Source organism: Oenanthe melanoleuca, chromosome 3 (assembly GCF_029582105.1).
Source record: "Oenanthe melanoleuca isolate GR-GAL-2019-014 chromosome 3, OMel1.0, whole genome shotgun sequence".
Taxonomy (NCBI): Eukaryota; Metazoa; Chordata; class Aves; order Passeriformes; family Muscicapidae; genus Oenanthe; species Oenanthe melanoleuca.
Window position 1 is genome coordinate 73,916,579 of NC_079336.1, and position 26,501 is coordinate 73,943,079.

Here is a 26,501-nt window from a genome sequence, read left to right on the forward strand (position 1 = left end):
AGCAAGGTAGCACCAAGAGGTAGCAGTCATCAGCTCTAGTCGCTGGCTGGATAATTAGAGGTAACTGTTGATGGGGAAGAACTTAATAAATATTTCATTTTGAACCATTGTTGACTCCCCAAATGTGGAGGTCTTTGGGAGTGTTTCACCTGCTTTTTGCTTGGGGACTGGATTCATAAACATCAGTTAATAACTGAAGGCACTGTGTGAGTCACTACTTAAGCACATTACAAATTTTTGATTTAACATTTTGATTGAGGAAACCCACAGCATTATTGTGGATTTTATGTAGTGCAAATGCTTCTTTTACTAGGTGTTTGTCTGGAAACATAAGTTGTTCAACATAAAAAAGCAAGAAAGCTCTGTTTCATTTTTGTTCCTCCTACTCTTATAATTCTCTCATTTGTTTATAAAGCCTTCCACTAATGTAATTTCGTTGGAAGCTTAATAACAGAGACAGCACAGTGGAAAAGAATCTTTAACTAGAGGCTTCTGAGAAGCAGAACAAAGTAACGGAAGGATGAATATCAGTCTTTCTTGACTGGAAGCAAATAAAACTCTCATGACAATCTCTCTGCCAATGCTTTGCCACTCATGGAAGCAAGGAGAACAGTCCTTACCAAAGTACATCTTTTTGTTGAAAATGTAAAAGGCAAAATGCTAAGCATAGTGCATAGTATACCAGTGATTCACCTTCCTCTCTCATGTATGTATTCTTTTTTCCATACTGCTCTTCTGTTCACTTTCCCCCCACCCAAAACTCCTTAGGCTTTGTACTCTCATTTACTCAAAATGCCAAATTCCTATGAAAGAGAAGCCTTTATCCAAGACTCTTTTACCAGCCACAAGGACAATGAAATCTAGGTGCCTGAACTAAAACACGGCATTGATTTCTGTAAAAAATTAAAAACGGAGCTTGCCCTTTATGTTTTGGCTGCTGCAAATCTCGGGTGCACCTGGAATAAGCCAAGTGCTGTACAGGTTGCACAGGACACCTAGAGGTGAGCTCATCCCAACACCTGCTCAGAACAGGTTCAGGTATGTCAGATTGCTCAGTGCCCTGTTCCTGTTAAATCTGGAATGCCCCCAAGGATGAAAATCCCACATCCTCTCTGGAGCCGTCCCAGCATCTGAGTAATTCACTGGAGGAGTCATTTTTCCTCATACCTAACCTTGAGTTCTCTTGTTACCATTTGTGGCCTTGCATTTTGTCCTTCACCTGCTGCTGCTCCTCCAGGATGACTCTGGGTCCTTTTCCCCTCAGCTTTCCAAAACTGGTTAAATGTAGGCAGCACTGAGATCCCTCCCTTCACTCTTTCCTCTCCAGGATGAAGATGGGAGCGCTGAAGAGCGCAGATTCCCTTCCCTCAGGCTGCTGGCCCAAGCTGCAGCTCTGGGCTCGGTGCGGGCTCTGTAACCCGGCTGCCTTCGCAGTGAGGACGCGGTGCGGGCACAGCCTGAGCCGGGCACCTCGGGCCAGCCTCTGCAGGGCCGCTTTCTGCACACTGGGCATCCAGTGCGTGCTGGTTTAGCTCGGGGCTACTCCTGCTGCGCGCTGGACTTGGTCAATTTGCAGCTGCGCGCTCAGGCAATAGGTGGCACTGATGGACGATGTAGTTTGGGCTGTCCCCGAGAAAGCGTCAGTGCGGAAGAGAAAGCCGGAGAGGAGACACCACGATTGTGTCCTCACTCGGAGCAGCGGCCACGCAAGGACAAGCAGCCATGTGGCGGGACGTCCTTCCAAACGCGTGGTGAGATCTCCTGGGCACGGGAGGAGGGTCTGCAGACTGGGCTTCTGGGGCTGGGGGAGAAAGCCCCGGGAGGGTCACCAGGGCATGGGAGGGCGGGAGCAGGCAGCTGAGCTCTCCTGAGCCTGAGTGCGGAGGAGGTGTTGGTCCCTGAGCCTGGTTCTGTGCGGCTCAGAGAGCTGATTTGGGACAGGCTTGCTGTGCTAGCAGCGTGGGCTTGTGCTGCTGCCTTGGTGTCTGGTGTCACACCTCTGCTCACCGACCTCGGGATGTAAGTGCAGGGGGATATTGCCACCTGCTGCATAAGCGATGTGTTCTTAGGAGCCCCGCTCTTCCATGCCTGGAAGTGATTTAAGGAAAAAAATCCTCATAGGCTGTCTCGCAAATGTTGCCAAATTGTCCTGGAGGCTACTGGGATATCCAGCACAGGCTCCAGGTTCTGCACTTCAGACAGCAAAGGGAAACAATTCTAGGTGGTAACAAACACCCAGAGGACTTGGCTTTTCATGGAGTAGCAAGTCTTCTTCTTTGGCATTTGTTTTGGTTTGTTTTCTCAATGTACTATAACTACTATACTAAAGAACTCCCTAACGTGGCTGCGTTCCACGAGGCAGAGTAACAAGACTTCCTTCTATTGTTGCCAGATTTCAGATTGTGCTTTTGTACCAGAATCTACTAGGTTTAAAGGGAACCTAGGGGGATCCTTTCTTTCACTAGCTGGCAGGGGACACCTAAAGGCTTGACACGCAGACAGGAGTAGCTAGAAGTTGCAAAGGCACAGAAATCATTAAACCCTGAACAGGGAAGGGTACCACAAGCCACTGCGGGTGCCAGCCCTGCAGCACGATCAGCACCACACGGCTGGCAGCAGAATAACCCTGGAGCTTGGAATTGCCCTGCTGAGACTGTGCACCTATTGCAACACAGCAGTCAAAGTAAATGATTTTCTTGGCCGAGGTTACACAGCTGCTCACAGGATGAAACACCGCAAGGACACACACGGAATTGTTTACTATCTTCTGTCTAAATTATGCTGAAGGAGGGAATATTATGGCAACAAATTATCTAGTTAAAGCACAGCCCAGAAACACTGTCTCTTTATACACAGGCAGTGCTTTGGGAGCCCCTGTCGGCCCATCCTTTCCAAAGGGGAGGAAAAATAATGGCAGATGTTGCCAGGTGGCTTAACAGCTTGTGTTTGCATCCCTGGGCAATGAGTGGTGCTGGCAGGGCACATTCTTTGCACCATCCACAATGTAATGGGACATGAGATAAAAATATCAGACTGTAAGGATCTTTCTGCTTTTTCCCCTTTTGTAGGGAGAGCATCCTGTCCCGGATCAGGTGAGTGGAAGAGCTGTTCTGTACTGTGGTCTCCTCTTTAGTGCCCTGACTGGGGCACAGCATCATCCCATCATCTGGATGACAACAGCAACAAAATTGTTACTCACAGCCCCCTTGCAGACTCCTGCAGGAGCCCCAAACAGCTCTACTGATGCCCAAGGGGAGCTGGAGAACTTGAAACACAAGTCCGAGGGATAGGAAGGTGCACTACATTTGGGACTGCATATCTGTCAACTCCAGCTCTGGTAACAGATCCCACACCTCAAGTCTGGGACCTTGTTGTTTAGAACACAAACAGGGGCACCAGCAGACACTCCTTACTTGACAGCTATGGGAGAGAGCCAGGATTGCCCTAAGAGATGATTGAGTCTGCAGGGTAGCTCTGTATGAAGCACTGGCAAGTGGAGCATGTCCAGCACATCCAGCCCCCTTTCAGCAGCTGAAGACTTTTGTCTCTTCCTGCTCCTCAGCCCATACAGTTTTTAGCCCTGAACAAGTCCAGCTGCTACTCTCTCATTCACTGCAGTATCTGCTTCAAAGTAGATTGGCCTGTATTGTATTGAACTTTGTTCCCCCGGGCATTGTGGTTCATAAGGAAAGGGACAAGGAAGACTTGTGATCAGCAACTCCTCATCAGCAAGGACTTGAGACCTCTAAGAAGCCTTGGTAGACAGAACCCTGCTCCAAATCTTACCTATGATATTCAAAAATAACAGAAATGCCCAGTCCTTGCTGATTACCTGGGATTTGAAGGCATTTGTCCCTGCTCAGTGCCGATGGGTGTGCAAACAAGCCTCAGCCTAAGTCCCTTTGACACAGCTGTTGTTGAACACAAGCAATTTCGTGCCTCTGCAGGTCTTTTGAATATTCTCAGAAGAATGCAGTCCTGGTCCCTGCAGCTGCCCTGGGGGTTGGAGGGATGCTGCTTTACTGGCTCAGATCTGGACACAAGATCAAGACTATTGATATGGGCGATGGGTGGTGGGGCTCAGGTGAAAGGCCCCTCAAAGGGAAAGAAGATACAAGCATCCGTCCCTTCAAGATTGAAACATCTGACAAAGAAATTGAGGTACCGCTGGCTGGGGGGTAAGGAGGTGCAAAAAGCTACCAGGGGTAGGCAGTTCCATCACCCACCTCACTGCTTCGAGGTGATGCCTTGAGGTGACAGCAGGGCAGCTACCCAGCTCCATTACAGGATGCTCTGGCTCACCATTCCTTATGAAGGGGATTGGAGCTTTGGTCCATTGCAGTGTCCCCTGAAGACTTTCTGAGACAACAGCCCCTCTGTGCAAGCTGGGGCTTCTGCAGAAAGGCCACACTGGGCAGCACACTTTGACAGTGGGTCTGTGGATGCTGGAGCAGGGCAGGAGGGCATTGGGACAGCAGTGGCAGCAGTAGGGCAGGATTGAGGGGCTTCCACAGATGAAAGGGTTCTAAGGCTGAAGAGGGATGGCATCTTGACTGAGTTGTAGCTCCTCTATCCCTGCATGCCTGTCTCTAATTATCTAAGTACCAGCCAGCAGATCAAGGTGAGATTCTTATTCTCCCAGCCAGCAGTGCTGCCAATCACCGAGTGCCAAAATTCCTGAAGTGAGTTAGCAGCGAGCCAAGAGTAGCACCCAGTACTCCTGGATGCCCATGGGGAAACTTGTAACCTGTAGAAAATTGTATTCCCCATATAAACAATTCAGGAGGTCATGCAGAGTATGGCACTTCTTCGGGAGGGCTTGTGGTGTCCCAGAGAACAATACAAAAGCCAGCAGAGCCAGGAGAGCCTGTCTGTGCCTGCCTGGCACAGGGCACATGCCAGCAGCCGGCCAGCCTGGCAAGAAGGGCTCCCTTCCACAGGATCTGCACCAGCGCCTGGATCGGTTCCGCTTCACACCACACGTGGAAGGAGCCGCCTTCCACTACGGCTTCAACTCCACCTACCTGCGGAAGGTGGTGGCCTACTGGAGGAATCAGTTTGACTGGCGCAAGCAAGTGGAAGTGCTGAACAAATACCCCCACTTCCACACCACCATCGAAGGTGAGGGGGCCTCTGTGCCTTGCACAGCTGTCACTCAGAAATGCACAGTGAGACGGAGGAGATGTAAAAAGTGCCAATATTTGAGATAACCCATGCATAACAGCTTAGCGACATCAGTGAAATACAGCTAGTGGAGGCTCTATTATAATAAACTTCTAGGGATTAAGACCATTACACAGTGGCAATAAGATTAGGTCTGCTTCAAGATGGGCTTCATCTGGCTCTGAACCCGTGCTAATTAATGATGATGTGCTCTTCAGCCATTGCCTTGAAGCCTCCTCTGAAAAAAAAAACAACTGCAAAAATTAGCCAGTCGAGGCTGGAATATCCCTCCCCACCACCCAGTAGTCTACCCAGGAGAGCTTAGCCAGACTTTACACGAATGATCTCTAGATTAGACTTCCATCGTGCCCTTTTTCATGTTTCTCTTTTAACTATAGTAATAATTTTGCATGTTTCTTACCCACGTTATGCTATTCATTCAAATGCATCTCTATTTGTACACTCTGAGGCCAGTTTTTCAGGAGAGGGATGCTGATCTCCAGTGACCCAAATATCTGGGGTTTGGGTCCATATCTCTGTCTGCATGTAAAAGATGAGACAACAGATACTATGCCAGGCATCTTCTGGCAGTGGGCTGATTGTGAAAATTCTGCCCCAATGCTAATTACAGTTTTGCTACCCTCCTTCTACAGAATCCAGAGCAGAAACCGTGATGATCCCAGTACTTTAACTTTTCTTTCTTGGATGTGTGGCAGGGATTGATATCCATTTCATCCATGTGAAGCCATCCTATGTTCCCCATGGTCGAGCTGTTCGACCTCTGCTGTTGGTCCATGGCTGGCCTGGCTCCTTCTATGAGTTCTACAAGATCATCCCTCTGCTCACGGAGCCAGCCAAGCACGGCCTGAATGAGGGTGATGTGGTGTTTGAGGTCATCTGCCCCTCCATCCCAGGATATGGCTTCTCAGAGGCCCCTCACCAGAAAGGTAAGCAATGAAAAGGCTCTGTTGGAATTGCAGTTTTTGCAGTAAAACCTCAATCATCCCTGGAAGCCATGGGTACTGCAGTCTGTGAGTGCAGATGCCTGGCTCTTCACTAAGGCCCATGTGGCTGAGGCTCTGGGGCTGGCTGTAGAGATTTACAACACAATGGTTACTGGAAGTCAGGTTTGACTGTGCTTTCCACTGAATTTCTTTCATCTTGTGTTCACTTGCCTTCCAAGGAGTGAGGCAGAGCAGCATTGCACACTGTCCCTTACCACAGCTCCACACACAAGGGCCTCTCTCAGGCCACAGTCTTTGGCCAGGGCAGGAACAAACAGGTCTCCTGTGCTTCTCTTTAATAACAGAGTTTGACTCCATAGCAACTGCTCGGATATTTCATAAGCTGATGAACAGATTGGGCTTCAAGGAATACTACATACAGGGAGGAGACTGGGGATCTCGCATTACCACAAACATGGCCCAGATGCTGCCACAGTAAGTAGCAAAGGAAATCAGTGCAGGAAAGCTGCCTCCAGTTCCTACCCTACCTTCTGGCTCCATAGTCCTATCTTCTGTTTGCCCTGCTTCTCATCCCCTCTGCTTTGTTTCCTTCAGGAACATTCCCATACTCAATTGCATTCAGATGCTTTGGATTTAATTTATTTTAATCACAATGAACCTGAAAGGCTTTGTGTATTTGATTCAGTCTAATGTTTACCTCACAGCTGCTGTCAGACTTGTTTTCTAAAAAACTTGGTGACAAACAATTTTCTGATTTAACCCTCTATTCCTTAACTTACTTTTAGATCTGTGAAAGGGCTGCATGTGAATCTTGTTTTCATCGCCAGACAAAGTTTGGGAAGGATGATCTGTACAATGCTTGGGGCTTATGTCCCATGGCTCGTAGGCTTCACTAGGGAAGATGTTCGACGTTTCTACCCTTTCATGCAGAAGAATGTGTATGACGTCCTGCAAGAGTCTGGATACTTGCACATCCAAGCCACCAAACCAGACACTGCAGGTAATGTGCCTTCTCTGTATCCCATGGTACACTAACCACTCATGGTACATGAAAACAAGGGGCAGCCAGATTTGAGAAGCAATGAGTTCTGGTGACTGAGTACAAGACCCATGTGGACAATGAGTTCATGGGGACGAGAACTGTGTAAAATGAAGTTCAAAGAAACCACTCAAAAAAAGATGGAGACTTCAAATATAACTTTTCAAGGTCTTTTAAATAGCATGCCACTTATCTTGGGAATGAACCCCTTTCCAAAGGGTCTCTCAAAAGTAGAACACAGGGTCCTCAATCTGAAGCTCCAAGAAGTAAATGGGGCTGAAAACAAAAACAAAACAACCAAAAACAATACAACAACAACAAAAAATAAAAATAAAAACAAACCACAAAAAAAAAACAACAACAAAAAAAAAGCCACAAGCAAGGACATGTAATGTGAAAGTCGCAGAAAGGTAGACAAACACCTGAAAAGCCTGAATGCTGACATCCTGGGGCCAATGGATAAGGACTATGTAGAAAGATATGACTACTTCATAATGCTTAAAGGAATTCTTTGCATCAGTCCCCACTAGACAGGATTCTGGGGTATTGCTTTATTGAAATAATCCCTTATCAGGAAAGGCAGTAGAGCTATCTCAGGCTGGTGTCAGATTTGGAGACCAGAGAACAAACAGGCCCCCAGCCTGGCAATTCACCAAAGGAGAAGAAGCTCAAACCAGAATGCCAATGAACGCCTAGACTATTGCTTGAAGTGATCAGAAACCCAAAGGAATAAAAGGAGATAAACAATATACCAGGTGGGAAGGAGTTGTGGTGGTGGTGTTTCTGGTTGCTTGAGTGTTTTTAAGGGCCAAAAAGTTAAGGATTCCACATAAAAATGAAGATGAGTACATCCAGTCTCTGATTAGGAATGGGACAGAATGGTTTAAACAAGGAGAATTGATTTACAGGGGATAATATCACAGGGAAATAATGCTTCCAGAATCAGAGCTCTGGCAGAATCAAACAACTGTAGATCCACTAACAGAACTTACATAATTTCCAAAAATAATTTGTTGAGCCTCCTCCCCCAGCACTCTTAAGAAATTGAACTGCTTTAAGAAAAGGATTAAAACTAATCAACATAAGAACCCAAGCACAGGAATAAATCAGCAAGTTCATGGAGAGGGAGAGAATTACAAAAGTCTCTGCTGACACCTATACCCTTCAACAATATCCTAACTTTTCTATTAATCAAAGTTAATAATTAGATATAAAACTGACAGCTATCCAAGCTTTGGTTTATAAGTGACTGGTTGATAAAACAAGCTGATAAAAACTGATATCAACAAAGTTCAAAGCAGTTTAAGTGGAGGAAGAAAATCCCAGTGGGTTAAAGTTTGGCTGCTGTCATAGGAGAGAATCCATGAGTCAAGGGTAGTGCTCTCAAAAATCAGCTGGATCAAAGATTAAGGCAATTTTGCACACTATTAAAAAAAAAATACAAAACAACCAACCAAAAAAAAAAAAAAAAAAAAAAACCTGAATGAAAAAAAAGCAAAACCACAGAATCCATGATATTCTGAACTTGTTGCATTCCTGTTAGCCCTGTTTCATTGATATATTTTAGAAACAGAAGAATACATGCAATCCTAGGCAGGATAGTGACCCCAAATATTTCATCTGAAATTTCTTTTCAGAGTGTCATCTCTTCACATCTCAATTTGCTCCTTCTGCCACACATCACCAAGACAATGGCACTTGTGCCCTCAGTTACAGCCAGAATTCCTCTGCAGGGAATTTGCCACAAATAAAGTACTGTAAGGGATAAATAAATACAGACTCTCTACTGAATTCTCTAGAAAACTCTGAACATTTCATGAAAGTACAGTTTAACTTGCAATGAAGTATTGCAATGGCAGGCAACTGCAACAGCTCTTCTCCTCAATTAGGTTGTGGACTGAATGACTCCCCAGTGGGGCTTGCTGCATATATCTTGGAGAAATTCTCAACTTGGACAGACAAATCATTTCGGCATCAAGATGATGGAGGCTTGGAAAGGTAAGAAAACAGATGCTATTCCGTGAGAAGTCTCATTGAAGGAATGATTGCTGGGAACTAACATGAGAGTTCAGATAAAATACTGGCCCGTCAAAGCTGAAATTTAAGGATGAAAGGCTGACATGACAAGCAGTAGTTTACACTTACAGACTGCCTGCACACTACTGCTTCCATACCAGGTGGCTTTGCTCTGGACACACAGGTGCCCACTCATTTGCTCCTGGAAAATAAGTGGAGATTAAGAGGGACAACAGTTCTCCAGGGCATGAGCTCAGTGTAGAGCACCGAGGAACAGCTTCCAGTTATATTTCTTCCTCTCTCTCTCTCAACAGCAAATACTCTCTTGATGAGCTTTTGACCAATGTGATGATTTACTGGGTGACATCCTCCATTGTGCCTTCAATGCGATACTACAAGGAAAACTTTTCCAAGGACCCGGATCTAAGTCTTCATAACAGGTAATTATGTGGCAATTTGCAAGGCAGTTTTGCAAATCAGGTTGAAACATTTGCCTGTATCAACAGTTAGATCACTTACAACAGTAAATTGATTTATTTCTAAGAAAAATAAAACTCCAAATTCTTACTTGCTTTTGATAAATATAGTTAAGGTTCACTTTTCTTTTGCACACACCTATAATGCACACAAGGTAGCTTGCAGTCAAGACAATGTAAAAGACTTTTCAAAGCACCAAGCACAGCCTTTTGTTAAAAACACAAGTCTATATACTTTTTCACCAAACAAATATCACTTGTAACTCAGTTTAGTAAAAACAAAACAGAAGATCACGGGCACATGTAAGAGAAAAGTCAAATTAGTAAGGCTATTGCTTGTTGGAGGACAAATTAAGAACTAAAAGAGTTAAGCACAAACCTGGAGTAGCCATTTGGAGAGCAGTACTTGAAACCCAGCACCTTGTGATATTAACATTAGCTGGTACATTAACATTATACTGAGAAGCTGACCACAAATGTTGCTGAGCAGATTTCTCCAATAACTGATCACCCAAACAAAGGGGGGGAGCCTTTTTCTTTGTGGACTGAACCAGCCAACCTTTCCTCTCCAGAGTCATTTGTTATTCATTTGGGACCAAATTCTAAAGCAAACAGCAGCTGGCTTTTTTCTCAAAGAGGTGTGCTGTCTTGTAATGTAGGCTCAACACTGCAACTTATAAAAGTTAAACTCAAAGATGGGAAACCTCTCAAGATCAACCTCTGTGCAAAGTTGGCTCTACTTTACACCTCTACAGGCATAATCTTCTTAAACTCAATGATACCTAAACAGAAATGAAGCTCCTCAGCAGAGCACAGACCATGAAGTGCGCTGCACAAAGTGGGGAAACTTCTCCAGCTGAATGTGTTAGCAGAGACAGAGGTTTTTATAGACATCCCTCAGGACTTCTCATCAGTGCAATTAACTTCTGTCTTCCAGGGTTGGTGTGTATGTTCCCACAGGGATTGCAGCTTTTCCTCAGGAGATTGTACATGTACCACGTCTCTGGGCAAAGGATGTCTACAAGAACATCATCACTTACACTTACATGCCACGTGGAGGGCATTTCGCTGCCTTTGAGGAGCCAAAGCTTCTGGCACAAGACATAATACAGTTTGTCCAAAAAGTGGAACAGCTGTGAGCCTGCAGCTGAAATACATGCATAGAATGGAAGCAAGTTGTTCTACCAGTAGCAGACCTTTAGATCAGATTTGTTTAATCCCTCAAAATAATCACAGATAGAAACCAGCATTTTATTTTTATAATAATTACACCACTGATTTTTTAAATCAAGCTCTACCTGCTTTCATAAGAAAAAAAAAAAGCCAGAAAAATCCAAAAAGCACTTTGTTTTCTTTCATTTCCAGCACCATATAATTTCTGCATTGATAGTTCAAGTACAATAGAATATGTAAACAGTTTATTGCAGTAACATTGCACTCATTGGAGGAAGAGAGGTGAAGGGAAATGGTCAAGGCTTCTTTAAACACTTGGGCACCTTAAATATACCTTACAAGCAGCTTTGGTGGAAGCATAAAGGGCTTTGATCTCCTGAGCACAAACACTCCTACATTCAAGTTATATTCCCTTCAAGAGACCTGGGATTTCATATTCAAGTGGGCACCTGCACATCAGGCAGTTTTTCCCCTATAACTAGCTTAAGCAGCAGCTACTGCACCTTGTAAAGAGATATTAATGTATAATAGAGCAGAGAGTATTCTAGTGTTCTTCAAGCTCAAAAATAGCAAATTAAGTTCCTACTACTTCCATCATCTCATTCATCCCAAAAGGTCAAAGTTAAAATATGCACCACGTACAGAGGATTACTTCAATCTTTACCCTCTTCAGCAAAGCAGTTTTATCATCCCATTGTGCATTTTTGACTCATAACAGCAAGTACCCTCACATGAATCAGTAGGTTCACATTTCTCTTCAAATGGGATGGAGTTAGTTGAAGCTACTGAAAGCTCATTACAGCACAGACAATTGACCAGCTGACTGAAGACAACTCCAGCAGATACCTAGTTCTAACACACTGCTCTCAAGGCTTTTCTCCCTATCCCGTTCTGCAGTAGACACCAGCCCAGAAGAATAAAGTTCTGATTCTAAGTGACACAATCTGACTAAGAAAAGGAATTTGGCAGGTAAGGCTAGCACTAAACTTGATCACATTCCCTTGACTTCTACGCATTTCAGAAACATTGAAGTCTAAACTTTCTTCCTCAAGTGACAGCAATCTTCCATTATTGGGGCAGCACTTCTAACTTTCTCTGAAGAGGGTTTAGCAAAGAAACTGCTTACTTTTAATCTCATATGTAACCAATTGTCAGGGCTGTTAGGCCTCCACTGTGCCTGTCTCTTTCAATCTTCAAGGCAGCACTAGCTACAAGATTTTCCAGTTGCTGAAACGTCTTACTGTGGAATGTTGCAGAACAGAAAGTGAGTCATGGGGAAGGGTAATTTTATCAAATAGATGGGCAAACACTTGAGTACTCAAGTACTCATGGCAACTGTGCCTGTTGCTTGCAGGGTTGCCAGGGGGCCTCTGGACATGGCTCCACCCAGCTCCTCAGCAGCCCTAGCAGCTCCAGCCCTTTGTAGAGGAACTGCCTTCATCCTACCCCATTCCTCACCAGCTTGAAATAAATTCCTCTTCTGCAAAAATATTACGTCTGTGTCCTGCTCCAGTTTTGCCCACTGGTTTTCTTGCTATGGGGAGCCTTTTAAGGATTGCAGATGGCTTTTCTTCCAGAGTTATTTGGCAGGAAGCAAGGCAGGATCAGGAAATGATCATATTAAAAGTCAGGTGGAAATTGTGTGTGACCAGCCTTTTCCAGTTCAGCAAGCAGAAAGCAGGGGAGTTTTACCCCCCAAAAATTAATTCATTCCATGTCACAGATCAGGTCCCTAAAGAATCTGTGTGCAACTGTGCTTTCAAGTGGATTTGCCTTCAACAACTCAGGAAATAAGGACAATAGATGAGCACAGCAAGCTACAGGAAGTTAGCAGACACCATGAAGAAAAAATTAATACAGACATGATTCAAAAATACATGGTTGCATTTGTTAAAATTAAGACCTATGTAAAAAGAAAAAAAAAGTAATCAATATTCCACTAAATTCATTCACTAATGCCTTTGAGGGTCACTGGTGCTTGGAACCAGACATAGTCCTCCCACGCAGGTGCAGTGTGCTGTGCAGGTGAGGCACTAACATGGAGGCCTCCATCACAGGACAACTTGACAGTCAGCTTCCTCCCTCGGGTTGGCACTTGGTAGTTGAGCTTGGGCCGGAACCACTCAACACCACAGTCACGGTGTCCCTGCACCAGGACAAGAGTGCCCGTGACAGGGAGAGCCTTAAGTTCGCTGAAGACATCAGCCACAAAGAGCTGGTGAAAGAGCTGGCGAACACAGGGTGCAGTCTGGAGGCTCTCTTCAGCAGCACCCTCGCAGAACCCTTCCAAGTTCAGCTCATAGAGCTCCTTGGGGTTCATGACGTTGCCACCAAGTAGGAAAAGAACCCGAGGAACCAGCGTCAGACTAAACATGACTTCTAGGTGCTGGAACAATCCCTCTAGTTCCATCAGCAGCTGCTGGCACTTTCTGCTAGCCAAACCCAGGGAGAGTGGCTTCCCGATTCTATCTCCATCCTGGAAAACAAAAATTCAGATTAGTATGTTTAGTTAGAACATGTATTTGTTCTAAAATACTCTGCAGAAAGCATGGCCCATCCCAGAGAGTCAAGGAACAAGAAAGAGGTTTGTGGTCATTTTGAGAGCTATAGATACCCACATCAGGAAAATGCACACCTTCCCTCCACATCAGGGGATGTAAGAGGAACACAAAAACGCAGTCCATAACTACTCAGATTGAATCCGAATCACTTCTGAAGAAATCCAACAGTAATTAGAAGCCCATTTTTCAAAGATCAAACATCACTCTGAAATAACTTAATATTATTTAATACTTAATAATTAATTTTTTTTTTTTTTGCTTAGAGATTTTCGTGTAACAAACGAAGCAGTAAGACGCTTTGAGAGGAAAGTAGGAAACGACCAATTAAGAGCAATTTGCCGATACCTTCAGCAGCCTAAACTTAACTCGCTTTTAAAAAAAGAGGTAACGTTTAGGGATAAAACCACAACAAGCGCTTTACCTTAAAAGCGTCAACACGTTGCCGTGCGAATCACCGAGCAAGAACAGGAGGTCGCAAGCAAAACCCCAACGCCCCGGCCCCCCTAATCCCCGGCCCGGGGGCCACCTCCGAGCACGGGGATGACCCGCGGCCTCACCTGGGCCGCCCGCCGGCAGAAGTACGCGAGCTGCTCGTAGGGCAGCGGCAGCTGGTTCCGCTGGTGCAGGACGTGCTTCAGGAGCTCGCAGGCGAAGCGACAGCCGCTGCCCCGGCACACGGCTCCCGGGAAGGCCACGGCCACCGCGGGGCTGCCCAGCACCGACCGGTCTCCCTGGGGCCTCATGCCGCCGCCGCGATCCAGGCCCGCCAGCGCCGGGGAACGAGGAAGCAGCACCACGCCCCCCCCAACGGCCGGCCCGGGTTTAAATGGCGCCGCCGCCGCGAAGCCTCACGGGAGGCGCGCACGGGCAGCGCCGCGCGCCCCCCAGCGCCGGAGATGGAGGCGCCGCGATTGGTGGGCGTGGGAGGAGGCGGGGTCTCTGCGTAGCCCCGCCCTCCGCTCCCGATCCCGATCCGGTCCCGGGGCCGCCCAGCCGAGGCTGTGCCGGGAGCTGCGGCTGTGTCTTGTAGGGCTGTCCGGGGAGTGCTGCAGGAAGCGGCTTCGCTGTCCTCCGCCCCGCTGCCGGCAGCCCTGGCGGCTCCGGTGTCTTGCGGAAGAGCCGCGTTCGCGCTGCCGCGGGGAGGCGGAGGCGGGGAGCGTGCAGGGAGTGCCGTGTTTGGAAACATTGCGCCCGCCGCCCCATTGGGTGCCGCCTCCAGTGCATGGCGAGTGGAGGGCGGGACGGCGAGAGGAGGCTCCGAGGCTGCTTTGGAGGAACCGCGGGCTCGGAGGTGTCAGCTCTACGCAAACAGTGATCCAGCGTCGCCCACCCCAGGGCATGCGGCGGGGAAACAGAAGGGCAGTGGCCGTGAACTGGACACCGGGAATACACTTAGTGTAGGAATGCGGCACACAGCTAGAGGATCTTTAGCTGTTCCGGCCGCCCCCACAATTGAATCTTAATGCGTCCTTTGGGATCTCTCTGTATCGGGCTGCTGCCTCTGGGTAGTCATGAGGTACCTCCAATGCCAAACAGCTTAGAAAGTGGCCCAGTTTCCCGAAGCCGGTTTGACTGATCGCTCGATGTCAATAACCAGGGAACCCGGGGCTGCGAACTGAACAGGGCTAATCCCGGGGAGCGGCGGCATTCCGCGCGTTGTCGGCCGCTGCCGACAGGCGGCGCCCTCTCCCTTGGACTCCAACTCCCATCAGCCCCCGCGGATGGAACCCGTACGGGATCGAGCGAGTCGGGCCGCTGAGCACGCCGGGAGGTGTAGTTTCGAGTGCGAGGCGCGCGGGGCGTTCTCGGCGTTGTAGGCGGGCGGGACTCGCTTTCCCGGGGCGCCGCGCGGCGGTCGGTGACGCCGGAGCCGGGCCGGCGGGGCCGGGCGGGGAGCGGAGCGGGCGCTGCAGCGGGGCGGCGGGGCCGCGGTGTCCGCCATGGACTCCCGGGTGTCGGAGCTGTTCGGGGGCTGCTGTCGCCCGGCGGGCGGCGGGGCAGGGGCAGCGCTGCGCGGACGCGGGGGGCCCGCGCCTGGCGGCGGCTCGAAGACGAAGAAGAAGAACGGGCGGAGCCGCGGAGGGAAGGCCAACAACCCCCCGTACCTGCCGCCCGAGGTGAGCTCCGGCGGCCGCCGCGTCCCGTCAGCCGCGGAGGGACGGGACCAGGCCCGGGGGCGGGAGGGGCCGGAGGGCCGGTGCCACCCCAGAGCGGGTCGGTACCGCGGCCGGACCCCGCAGGGTGGGGGGCGGGTCTGGCCGGAGGTGCGGGGCCGCGCCGGGGTCGGGCTGACAGCAGCCGTAGGAGCGGTGCTGCAGCTCCGGCCCCGGGAGCCGTGTGCCCGCTGCCCCGCGCTGTGCTCCGGGCCGTGCTCGCGCCCCCGGTGCCAGCGAATTCCCTGCGGGATCCGCCGGACCCTGCCCGTGAGTGGTACCGCACTGCCTGCCGCCTGTCTGTGGGCTCGCCTGCGATCGAAGCAGCTTCGAAAATAAAGCTGTGCTCGCCTCGTAGTTCCAAACATCCCCTTTGCATCTCTCTCTCCCCGAGAGACGATCTGGAGGGTTTGAGCCTCTTTCCAGCTGCCAGACGGGTTCTGGTGACTCCCTTCGCAGCTAATTTGACAGCTGTTTCCTTACTTAGGCTGCAGATGGTATGGACAGAGGGTGCACCAGGAAGAAGTGGCATTGGCAGTACGTGGGTGTGCGCTCAGCTGGGGCAGTTGTCACCGCTCTCATAGAGCTGTCACCGTGGGGAGAATTCGTCGGCTCAGACTCTATTGCTCGGCCCCAGTCAGTGAGCTCTCTGTAAAATATATAATAGCCTGTGCTGGGAGAGAGCAATTCCTCCACAAGGCAGGCATGGGACTCTTGGGAAGATGGGGAAACAGCACTTTGCTACTGTTAGATCTCCTTAGGTAGTGCCCTGCAGCCACAGTTTAATTCTTGTTCCTTTCAGCTGGAGGCTGGACAGTCCCCTGTGGTTTCCACACAGCTTCCTGTTTCTGCCTACCCTGTTCAGTGTGTGCCTCAGCAAGTCTAGGCTTGTTGCTTTTCTAGTCTCAAGTGCCTTGGAGAAGACCCACTCCTTTATTTAGATGACAGTGCAGTAGGTGAATGGGATTTTTCTTAGAACTGGAAAGCTGGTAGATGACAAGAGAGGAAAACCTGTTACAAGTACCTTTTTCTCACAGCACAGCTCTGCTGCCAGAGAACTGAGCTGAGAATTGAGAACTTGTTTTTGGCCTTTTGCCACTGTAAGCACCGCTGTGGTTAAGAGCTGAGCTGGAAGGCAAGGAGAGGGCTGTTGCTTCTCCTGACATGCAAATAGGTGTCCAGAGGAAAAGGAAGTGCTTACTGTTGCCAGCCCCATTTAGACTGTCAGAGTATGTGGCTTCCTGCAGGCTCCAGCCCTTTCGCAGTGGTCTTTATACTGAATCAATGGGAAAATTGCATAAATGTTGTATAGCTACTTGTAAAATGAGATATTCTCTTTGGAAAGCTGGAACCTGTTTTGGTTGAAGTGAGCTTGATGGGTACCTGGGCCTTTCTGTTACAACACCATCTGGCTTCAGCCTTTCCTGAGAAAGTACTTCTGAGCATATTGTGTACAGACAGTCCCAATCAGGTCTGGTTCTCCAGAACTCTCTGGCTAGTGACTAGCTGGCAAAGGAGTCATTACCTTTCTTTTTTATGTCTTAGTCCTTCCTTGTAGAGAGAAGATACATAAGGACATAGAAAGGAGTCAGTGAAAAACTAATTGAGTGAAGGAGAGTATCACTGAGCAGGAGAGGAAGCAGAAGCTTTTTTTCTCAAGCCCCTGTTTCTGTGCACATTGGATGGATGGAAGCTGCTGGATAGGGTGGGAGTGGGATACTGTGGGTGGCATTTTGTGGGTCATAGATGGATGAGGGGAGAGACTTAAAATCATATGCTGGCCTGTGCCTTTTTGAAACTGGAACTCTCTCCCTCTGTGTGACTGTTTGGCTGGCCCTATTCTTTACTGTCCAGAAAAAAATTCCCCCGGACAGTATTACCCTTGTGCCCCACTCTAGTTTTGTCCTCTGGTGCTCATGATGTAGGATGCAAACAGCACAAACAAACCATAAGGAATGTTCTAGTTGAGTGTAAGAATGAATGGCAGAAGGCTGGGGGGACCCAACACAATTTCTTTCTGCCACTTTCCCTCTCTTCGAAATCCTTAGTGCCAGCTTCAGAATATATGGGCAGCTGGTGCCTGTAGAAGTCCCTGTGGGCACAGCATCTAACTCTTCTGTCTTGTTTCATTCTCTGACCAGGCAGAAGATGGGAACATCGAGTACAAGGTGAGTCTTCTGAGGTTGCTGAAGGAGGTCTTCCTCCAAGAGGGTTATTTTACAGTGAGTAAATTCACTAAAGACAGCCTATGAGTAACGTGGCCAAGGAAAGGACAGAAAAGTGGACACTGTGCTAGGGAACTGCCATTGATCTTCTGTGTCTCTGTACCAAACTTTAGTATGCTGAGCTGGAAAGGTTTGATCTCAGTACTCATTTTTAGGAATTTCTTCTAGTATATGATGCCTGCTGTATTTTTCTTGAGAGAGAGGTGCAGATATCCCTGAATATGGTTTGCCACTTTTCTTGTGGCCGCTCTGCCATTTGCATTTACTGGCTCCTGGATCACGGATTAGTCCCAGAGTGCTGTCTTTAACCCTGCAGCAGGCCGGGTACAGATCCCTTTGTCATGAGGTGGGGAAGTTCTGCTATATGTTTGTACCTTTGTGAAACCTCTCCTCACCTGTCCCATGGCTTCTGTTCAGACACTAATACAGGCAGTGCTTTCTAGGGGTGGGTCAGAGTTGGGAGCATTGCTTCACGGACTTGGGCAATGAGATTGCCTCTGCATCCAGGCTGTGACTAGAACTACCCCTCTGTTAAACAGCTGAAGCTGGTGAACCCCTCGCAGTACCGCTTTGAGCACCTGGTGACACAGATGAAGTGGCGGCTGCAGGAGGGCCGCGGTGAGGCCGTCTATCAGATCGGCGTGGAGGACAACGGGCTGCTGGTGGGCCTCTCGGAGGAGGAGATGCGAGCCTCGCTCAAGACACTGCGCCGCATGGCAGAGAAGTACGTGCTCCCTTTCGTCTGCAGGGCCCACGAGCGTGAGCAGCCTCTGGTAGAGAGGCTCCCTCCCTGGAGTCCCCTGAGCAGCTGGCAGCTCCATCCTACAAAGCCCCTGTGTGACTGATATTCATTCAGTCCCGAGGCTCTGGAAACATCAGGAGAGTTATAAGGCTTTTGTCTGGAAGCTTGAGGCTCCTTCCCTGCTATCCCCAACCTTCATCCCATTGGCTTTGTCAGCTGTTGTTGTAGAGATGCAAGAGATGTCAGTTACAAATGTGTCTCACTCCTTCCTTCTGTCTTTGTGGCAGGGTTGGGGCTGACATTACTGTGCTGCGGGAGAGGGAGGTCGATTACGACAGCGATGTTCCAAGGAAGATAACGGAGGTGCTGGTCCGAAAGGTGCCTGACAACCAGCAGGTAGGGACCTGTGGTTTGGCTGTCTTCTCCTCCTGGGAACCTCGGAGCTTTGTACGAGCAGCTTCCATTTGGGATGGGAGCCCAAACCCTAGAGGCACTTTGTCATAGGTTTGCCCATAGCAAATGCTTTGAAGGGCTGCCAGAGGGAGGCTTGATGATAACGTTTCTTATCTCCAAGATTGTGATTGAGGCAGATGTCATTGTGGGAGATTGTCTGGATCAGAGGTGAAAAATTATTTTGCTTTTATGGCAGTGATTCTGATGCAGACCCGTGTGCAAACAAGGAAGGATTTAGAGGTCTGCTGCAGCAGATGGCCTGTTTTGTGGTATCAAAGCCTGATATGTCATATCTCAACTCTAGAAAGTGTATGACGACTGCTGGGCAGTGGTTTGCTGGGAGCTGGAGCAGAATCTGAGCAGGATTAGGCTGCTTAATGTCCCTGATGTAGGGAAGCTCTCTGAACTGCATTTCCACTGCCCAGTAGTGCTCATGCACTCAGCACAACAATGGTTAAGTTTAATGATTTCTTTGTCCTTTTTCCTGTAGTTCTTAGACCTTCGAGTAGCTGTCCTAGGGAATGTGGACTCAGGGAAGTCAACACTGTTGGGTGTCCTAACACAAGGAGAGCTGGACAATGGGCGGGGCAGAGCACGCCTCAACCTCTTCCGACATCTCCATGAAATCCAGTCAGGAAGAACATCTAGCATCAGCTTTGAGATCCTCGGCTTCAACAGCAAAGGAGAGGTAAGAGAGTGGGTTGCTGAACTCAGAAAGTTGGAGGAGAGTAGGATTGCCATCCTGTTAGAACTGTGAGTGGGACAGGAGGGAAGAGAGGTGGCACAGTTCTCTGTCCCTTAAGCTGAACCTGAGTGTTGGTTTTCCGTTTGCAACACTGATTCTTGCACCCATGGCAGATGATCTCTCGTTAGTAATTCTGACATCAAAGTGGATAGATAAGAGCTGGGTTTTCTTTACTTGCCTGCTGGGGCTGCCTCTCTCACAATCTCCTTATCCCTTTAGGTGGTAAATTACAGTGACTCCCGAACAGCAGAAGAGATCTGTGAGAGTTCTTCGAAAATGATCACTTTCATTGACCTGGCTGGCCACCACAAGTATCTGAAAACAACCATCTTTGGCCTCACTAGCTACTGCCCAGACTTTGCCATGCTGGTGGTTAGTGCCAACACTGGCATTGGTGAGTGTTGCCCTGCCTGCATGGATTGACTGCAACATGTGAAAGGGAATGGAGAATGGGGGGACTCGGTCCTTGGCAGCTTTGAATGGTTGTCAGAAAAGTTTATTAATTTGTAAGTTTCTACTGATATCTTGTAAGCCAGTGTCTATGAGTGCTTTGGAGGGTAGTAGATCTGGGATCCTCTTACCAGCTGTAGACCACATTAAACTGTACCCTGGACAGAGGGGCTTTGTTTGCGATTTGGAGCTGTCTTTCTCAGAAAAGAAAACAACTTTGACATATTCTTAGGGAGTGCTGAATCCCAAAGTCTTGTAAAAAGGCATCTGGAGTTCTCCCACATCTATCTCTTGACATTTTTGTGACTGTTCTCTGGCAAACTTTGGCCAAAGAATGAAAACCACTGCATCTTTCTGAAGCAGATAGATCAGTCACAAAATTTCTTCTTGGTTTTTATTTTTCTGGACTGATGTTTGTTTTTGTTTAAAAGAATAATTGTGCTTTTTCGATGCATGATGACCTAAGCAGTTACAGTGAAATCTCTAGAGTGGGCCTGTGGGGGAACCAGGAGACACAGCTATCAGCATAAACAAGCTACAGCAGTGACTGCTGCTGCACCTACACTCTCTCTTTTCTCCTGCAGCGGGCACAACACGAGAGCACTTGGGCTTGGCCATGGCCCTCAAGGTCCCCTTCTTCATTGTCATCAGCAAAGTTGACTTGTGTTCAAAAGCCACCGTGGAACGGACAGTGAAGCAGCTGGAGCGAATCCTGAAGCAGCCAGGCTGTAACAAGCTCCCCCTGCTTGTGAACTCAGACGACGATGCTGTTACAGCAGCACAACAGTTTGCACAATCTCCCAAGTAAGGGACCATTCCTTTCTTCTGCCTGTTGGGAACAGACAATTCAGACTGGGCTGCTATGCTGACCTGGGGAAGGGTGAACACATGGGAGGTGACTTCATCTTGAACATCTCTGCTCCTTGTCAACTGTCCTACCTTTGCATTCTCCAAGAAGGCATTTTCCCCTCCCAGACTTTTTTCTGGGCTCTGGTAGCAAAGGCTGCATTAGAGTTACTTCTTCATGAGAAAAATGTGTGTTGACAAGGGATTGGTGCCTCGACCAAACATTGAGGCAAGGGTTACCATGGAGTGATAGCCTTCCTGCTTAGCCACTTGTAGTATCCATCTTCTTGTGGGTCTCAGTAGATTCAGAATCCCAGAAACTCTCTGGAGCTGTGCTGTGGCCTTCTGCTTATTTCTGTTTATTTGTGTCTTACAGCATCACCCCAATCTTCACACTGTCCAGTGTTTCTGGGGAGAACTTAGATCTCTTGAAAGTCTTCCTCAACATCCTCCCTCCATTGACCAACAGTAAAGAGCAGGAAGAATTAATGCAGCAACTTACAGAATTTCAGGTGGGTAAGGGTAGTTTGTTTCCAGTTCTGATACTGGACTCATTGCTGTGCCATGGGAGAGATGTTTAGGGAATTTGGACACCATGGGTAGAGATGTGGTGAATTCCTGGACTACTGAGAGACATTAAAAAAAGGATTTGGTCCTTGAAAAAAAGCCTGATAGGCTGGATCTGTCCTAACCATGAAATGTCTGTCTCAGGGATAAGATCATTTCTCTGCTGTTTTAAAGGCAGAGGTTTATTTCTCTAATGGGAAGGTAGTGGGAGTTGGTGAAGCTCTGTGATGATGTCTAATGACCAGCAGAGAGATCACTTCCTTTCATATAAGGGTCAAGCTCTTTGTTCTCATTCTGGAGTCCTATTTCATAATTGTCTGTCTGAGCAGCTTATTCTTGTTGCCTTGCTGCAGGTTGATGAAATTTATACAGTGCCAGAGGTGGGGACTGTTGTGGGAGGAACTCTGTCAAGGTAAGTGAGCCTAGGCAGATATGTGTGGATGTGAATGGTTGCTGGAGTTCCAACAAGGTTAGTCACCTGCTGCAGAAGTGGAAGCTGCGTGAGGTTCAGTCCTGACTGAGAAAAGTGAGAGTTGAGCCCTGCAGCATGTTGGGAAGTGACATGAGCAGACCATTGGTGGCAAGCAGACAGTCTGCTTTAAAGTTGCTGGACTAGGAATGTGTCCTGAAACATGCTGAAAGAAGGCATGCTGGAATCTAGACTTGGCAGAGATTAGGCTTGATCTCCTCAAGTAGGAGGAGGAAATGTAAAAGGTAGATCCTCTGATTCCAACAGAGGTTAACTGCACGCTATCCCATGAAAAGGCAGCTGTCCCTCCATGTTCCAGAGCTATCAGAGCACCAGCACATTCACAGTGAAGGAACGTCATCTGAGGTCTCTCTACCAGAAACAGCAGTGTGGCAGAGCACTGGGGGTGCAATGGTCCTTGTCTGTACCTGGGATTCTTAAAAGTGATAGTGCAGCTCTCATTCCTGCTGTAAGAAATCCTGGTTTTCAATAGCTTTGTGTCCCTGTCAGTTGGTCCAGGGTAAGAGTCCAAAGACTTGGCCCTGGGGAATTTGTTCAGGTTAGTCTTGGAGGGTGAAATGTGGGATTAACTGTGCCCTGCTCTTCCTCCCTGGGCAGTGGGATCTGCCGAGAAGGGGAGAACTTGGTGGTCGGTCCCACGGACGATGGGAAGTTCCTGCGGCTGAAGGTGTGCAGTATCCAGCGGAACCGCTCTGCCTGCCGCGTGCTGCGGGCCGGGCAGGCAGCCACCCTGGCCCTCGGGCCCTTCGACCGCTCCCTGCTGCGCAAGGTTAGTCCTGCTGCTGCCAGCTTCTTCACCGCTCCAGTGAGCAGGGCTGGAGGCTTCCCATTGCTAGGGTGGGAATGAAGTAGAAATGATTGCAGGAAACTTGCTGGAAGGGGAGGAAATGGCCAGGTTACAAAGTACAATGAGTACAAGGCTGAGAGTGAGATGCAAACCCGAGTCAGAGAGTGGAGGTGTATTTGTGGTTTTGGGGGCTGTTCAGAAGCAAGTGGACTGGCCCTAACTGGTCTTGGGTGTTCTGCAGGGCATGGTCATGGTGAGCCCAGAAATGAACCCCACCATCTGCTCAGTGTTTGAAGCCGAGATTGTGCTGTTATTCCATGCCACGACTTTCCGGAAGGGGTTTCAGGTGACGGTGCACGTGGGGAATGTGCGACAGACAGCTATTGTGGAGAAGATCCATGGAAAGGTAGGCCAGGGGAAGAAAGGGGAGGAAGATGGACCTCCCTGTGGGGTTTGTTGGGATTCCACCATGGCCTCTAGTAAAGCTGGGGGCTGCTGGTATTCTGAGTAGCTGTGTCCCTTCCTAGGGGCAGATTCTAGCCTTTTATCATGCCCATTTGGTTGCTTTTCCTCCAGACATGTTAAAGAAGAGAAGTGAACTCTCCATTCTTCAGAGTTTGTGTCTTCCTGTCTCTTCTTATGTATACAGTAATGGGGAGGGCTCAAGCCACGATGTCTGAAGAAAGCTGCTCATTTGCCTCACCTTCTTACCACCCACATGCACCTCTTCCTGCATTCATCAGTTTGGGAGATGGGTCCAAGCTCTCCCATTTTCTTTTTCAGGACAAGCTGCGGACAGGAGAGAAGGCAGTTGTCTGTTTCAGGTTCATCAAGCATCCTGAATACTTGAAGATTGGAGCCAAACTGCTTTTCCGTGAAGGAGTCACCAAAGGCATTGGGCATGTCACTGACCTCCAAGCCATCACCACCAAAGAAAATGGCCTGGAGGAGTCCCTGGGGCCTGGACAGCTGAGCTTCTGACTACCAGTAGGTCAGAGAAATCTCCACTCACCAGCACCTGGGGAGAAGGCTGGAAGCTCCTGTGGCTTGCTGAGCAATGCCTGGAGCTGCTGCTGTCCCGTTCTAGTGTGGATGTCCCTCCTCTGCACTGTGAGATGGAGCATGGGAGAGTTTCTTGCGTTCAGTGCCGTACGTGGGACAAGTTAAGCATGTTCTCCACGTCGCCTGCAGCTTTCATTACCCTGCCCTCCTTCAGAATAGATCAGAGGTACCTGCAGACCTGGGCAAGCAAGTTTTGGCTTTGTTTACTGTTTGAAAATTGCTGGTTGGGAAGTGCAGTGCACATGAAGACAAGCAGTGAAGGGATGTTTTTCCATCTCTGACACAAGGTCTGGTCCCATTTCTGCTCTCTGAGCACTGGGTTGATAACAGTGTTCTCTCAAGTCATCCTTCAGCATATCCTTCTGGGCAGGAGATGGAAGAGGCCATGCGACCCACAGCGGGCTTGGCTGAACCTCTCAGAGTGCTTTCAGGACACTTTTTAACCGTTTGAATCTTGGTTGGCTTTAATCTGCTGTGTGTCCATTTGTGCATTGGTTTTGCGTTACTCCAATCTGAGTGTCTTACTGTTGGACAGATGTCCTGTTCCCCACTCACATGTACACATTTCTTCAGCATCCTCTTTCTGACTCCCAGGAAGCTGTGGCTGCTCTGAGTGGCACAGCCTCCTGACATAACATCATGAAGACAGAGTTTGTACTTGCATCTGTTCCTTGCAGCAGCTGGACAGGAGGCCATTCTGTGGAGCAGAGCAGGGCCTGGGCCTGTGCTGGAGTGAGCAGGTTGTTTCCATGGACATTCACCTGAAGGTGCCATCTGCATTTTGGTAGCAGTGATTTGCAGCAGGCTCCCTGGTGTGGCTGTTCCTAGCCCACCTTGTTCCTCACATGCTTGCCTTAATGTGTGAGGAGGACAGTCTGCGTTACCTACACAAAACCAGGTAACTTCTGTTGTGACAGTGGCATGATTTTTATTTCTCTTGGAGCAAGAATTCCTTTATTTCCATTGCCACTGGTGTTTGTTGTCAGAGGAAAGCTGATGTTGCCAGCAAGGACTCTGCATGTAGAGTGGAGCACAGGTCTCCCACTCTGTCATGCAGCTCTGCTGTGTAGCCTGGAGGGTGCAGCAGGATCTGTAAAGCTGTACATAGGCTTTTGGTTTTATTGTTGACTGTTAGACCAAACGTGTCTGCTATGAGCAAAAGGCCTTCAGCAAGCCCAGCTGCTGGTTGGTGTGGTGGCCTGCTAGCCATGACTGGAGAGAAGAGCAAGGGCCTGTGATAGCACTTGGACACCCAGGCGGCCCTTCTGCCATCCTGAGAGCAGGTTCTGCTGCTGGGCTGCTGGCACAGGCGCTGCTGCGGGGCTATGCAGGGCCATGGGCCTCTGCGCTGGGCGAGGCCATTGGGGGCGGGAAGGTGGGGGCTGCACCCTGCCAAGAGCATGCTGAGGTGGGGGGAAGCCTGTCAAGTGGTGGAATAGAAGAAGGGAAGGCAGCCTAAGACTTGCAGGAGTGACCTGTCCCTTGGAGGGAAGCACCGGATCCAGCTGAAAACTGCTGCATCCCCGGAAGAGAGAAAAGAGATGCTGGCTCAGGGTCACTGCTCAAGCAGGGTCCCTTTTTTTTTCCTATTCTAGCCATGGGTTGGGTCTTTGCACCAATGCCTGCAAGAAGGACAGGACCCAGCTGCCAGCAGGCTCTTCCTTTTGGTGCTAGTGGGTCACAAAGAAAGCTGCCTGGGTGTGGGGGACTCCAGCTCTTTGCAGCAGCACTGGCGTTTTCTGCCCCAAACGGGGGTGCTGTGACCTTTTTTGAAAGAGCTGATGGCTGGTCTCACCTCATCCCTGCCATCTGTGGCATGACTGTTCTTGGTGCCATGCTCTTCATAATTGCTGTTTTGTTGTCTTGAATTTTTCTAATGCTGGGGATTGTCCCTGTTCTCCAAGCATCTATATAAATGTACAGAATAAAGATGTTTTATTGAGCTTGCTGGCTGAGTTGTACAATGAGTGAGGGTGGAGCTGGGCTCTTACCCTGCTGCCCTTGGAGCTGGGTCACAGTTGGAGCTGGCTACCCTTCACCCATTCCTAAGCTTCCTGTGTTCAGCCCTATAAATACCGCGCCGTGGTGTGGAAAGAATGCACGCGCTCCTGTTTACAATCTTGCGCTCCCGTCTTATCTGAGTAAGCCTGGCTGTGCAGCCTGGGGTGACGAGCAGCCACGTCACCCTGAGCACAGCACTTTGGGCAGTTGTGGGCGGAACAGGCTGCGGCGAGAGCCTCCTCACAGTCATAAATTCCCCCAGAGCCTAATTACAGAGACGCTTTCTAGGGCACACAGCTAACCAGTGATTTGTTTTTAAAATAGCTTCGACCTTATCATGGGGTTCATGACTGCCCTCTCTCCATGAGAACAGGTTGTTCCCTTGGGACAAGTAGGTTTCCCTGTGGAGATGACTTCTGACCAAAAGGATTTGCCTCTTCTAAACTTGTTTTTGTGTTAGATAGTGGCATCTGCAGAGTCCGGTCCTGCCAGACACTTAGGAAATGAGATGTGCCACTGTCACAGGATGAGGCAATCCTGCCAGACTGGTTGCTGTTTCTCTTCACGTGAGGACTTTGGGAAACTTG

The 26,501-nt window shown here is 48.8% G+C and overlaps 3 protein-coding genes across 3 annotated transcripts; 2 read left to right on the forward strand and 1 right to left on the reverse strand.

Moving 5' to 3' along the window:
- The first annotated feature begins 1,490 nt into the window (after positions 1 to 1,490).
- LOC130250644 (epoxide hydrolase 1-like) lies at positions 1,491 to 12,323 on the forward strand. The gene is made up of 10 exons (XM_056486521.1): positions 1,491 to 1,751; positions 3,069 to 3,092; positions 3,948 to 4,161; positions 4,941 to 5,121; positions 5,880 to 6,110; positions 6,473 to 6,602; positions 6,914 to 7,128; positions 9,057 to 9,165; positions 9,498 to 9,623; positions 10,597 to 12,323. The coding sequence occupies exons 1-10, from the start codon at positions 1,723 to 1,725 to the stop codon at positions 10,796 to 10,798; spliced, it is 1,461 nt and encodes a 486-aa protein (XP_056342496.1). The 5' UTR covers positions 1,491 to 1,722; the 3' UTR covers positions 10,799 to 12,323.
- Positions 10,850 to 14,581, reverse strand: MAD2L1BP (MAD2L1 binding protein). Its single transcript, XM_056486522.1, has 2 exons — positions 13,951 to 14,581; positions 10,850 to 13,308 (listed from the first exon to the last, which is right to left on the reverse strand). The coding sequence occupies exons 1-2, from the start codon at positions 14,134 to 14,136 to the stop codon at positions 12,778 to 12,780; spliced, it is 717 nt and encodes a 238-aa protein (XP_056342497.1). The 5' UTR covers positions 14,137 to 14,581; the 3' UTR covers positions 10,850 to 12,777.
- Positions 14,582 to 15,288: 707 nt separating this feature from the next.
- On the forward strand, positions 15,289 to 25,855 carry GTPBP2 (GTP binding protein 2). Its single transcript, XM_056488255.1, has 12 exons — positions 15,289 to 15,510; positions 17,688 to 17,714; positions 18,311 to 18,495; positions 18,801 to 18,909; positions 19,457 to 19,654; positions 19,931 to 20,105; positions 20,746 to 20,965; positions 21,384 to 21,519; positions 21,928 to 21,986; positions 22,662 to 22,833; positions 23,093 to 23,257; positions 23,635 to 25,855. The coding sequence occupies exons 1-12, from the start codon at positions 15,334 to 15,336 to the stop codon at positions 23,830 to 23,832; spliced, it is 1,821 nt and encodes a 606-aa protein (XP_056344230.1). The 5' UTR covers positions 15,289 to 15,333; the 3' UTR covers positions 23,833 to 25,855.
- The last annotated feature ends 646 nt before the right edge of the window (positions 25,856 to 26,501 follow it).

Excerpts from the sequence above, each read along its gene's own strand:
- LOC130250644 (XM_056486521.1), top strand. The coding sequence starts at position 1,723 with ATGTGGCGGGACGTCCTTCCAAACGCGTG. Across the intron at positions 3,093-3,947 it reads AGCATCCTGTCCCGGATCAG|GTCTTTTGAATATTCTCAGA; the intron begins GTGAGTGGAAGA and ends GTGCCTCTGCAG. Across the intron at positions 9,166-9,497 it reads GATGATGGAGGCTTGGAAAG|CAAATACTCTCTTGATGAGC; the intron begins GTAAGAAAACAG and ends CTCTCTCAACAG.
- MAD2L1BP (XM_056486522.1), bottom strand. The coding sequence starts at position 14,136 with ATGAGGCCCCAGGGAGACCGGTCGGTGCTGGGCAGCCCCGCGGTGGCC. Across the intron at positions 13,309-13,950 it reads TCTGCCGGCGGGCGGCCCAG|GATGGAGATAGAATCGGGAA; the intron begins GTGAGGCCGCGG and ends TTTGTTTTCCAG.
- GTPBP2 (XM_056488255.1), top strand. The coding sequence starts at position 15,334 with ATGGACTCCCGGGTGTCGGAGCTGTTCGGGGGCTGCTGTCGCCCGGCG. Across the intron at positions 20,106-20,745 it reads TAGTGCCAACACTGGCATTG|CGGGCACAACACGAGAGCAC; the intron begins GTGAGTGTTGCC and ends TTTCTCCTGCAG. Across the intron at positions 21,987-22,661 it reads GTGGGAGGAACTCTGTCAAG|TGGGATCTGCCGAGAAGGGG; the intron begins GTAAGTGAGCCT and ends CTCCCTGGGCAG.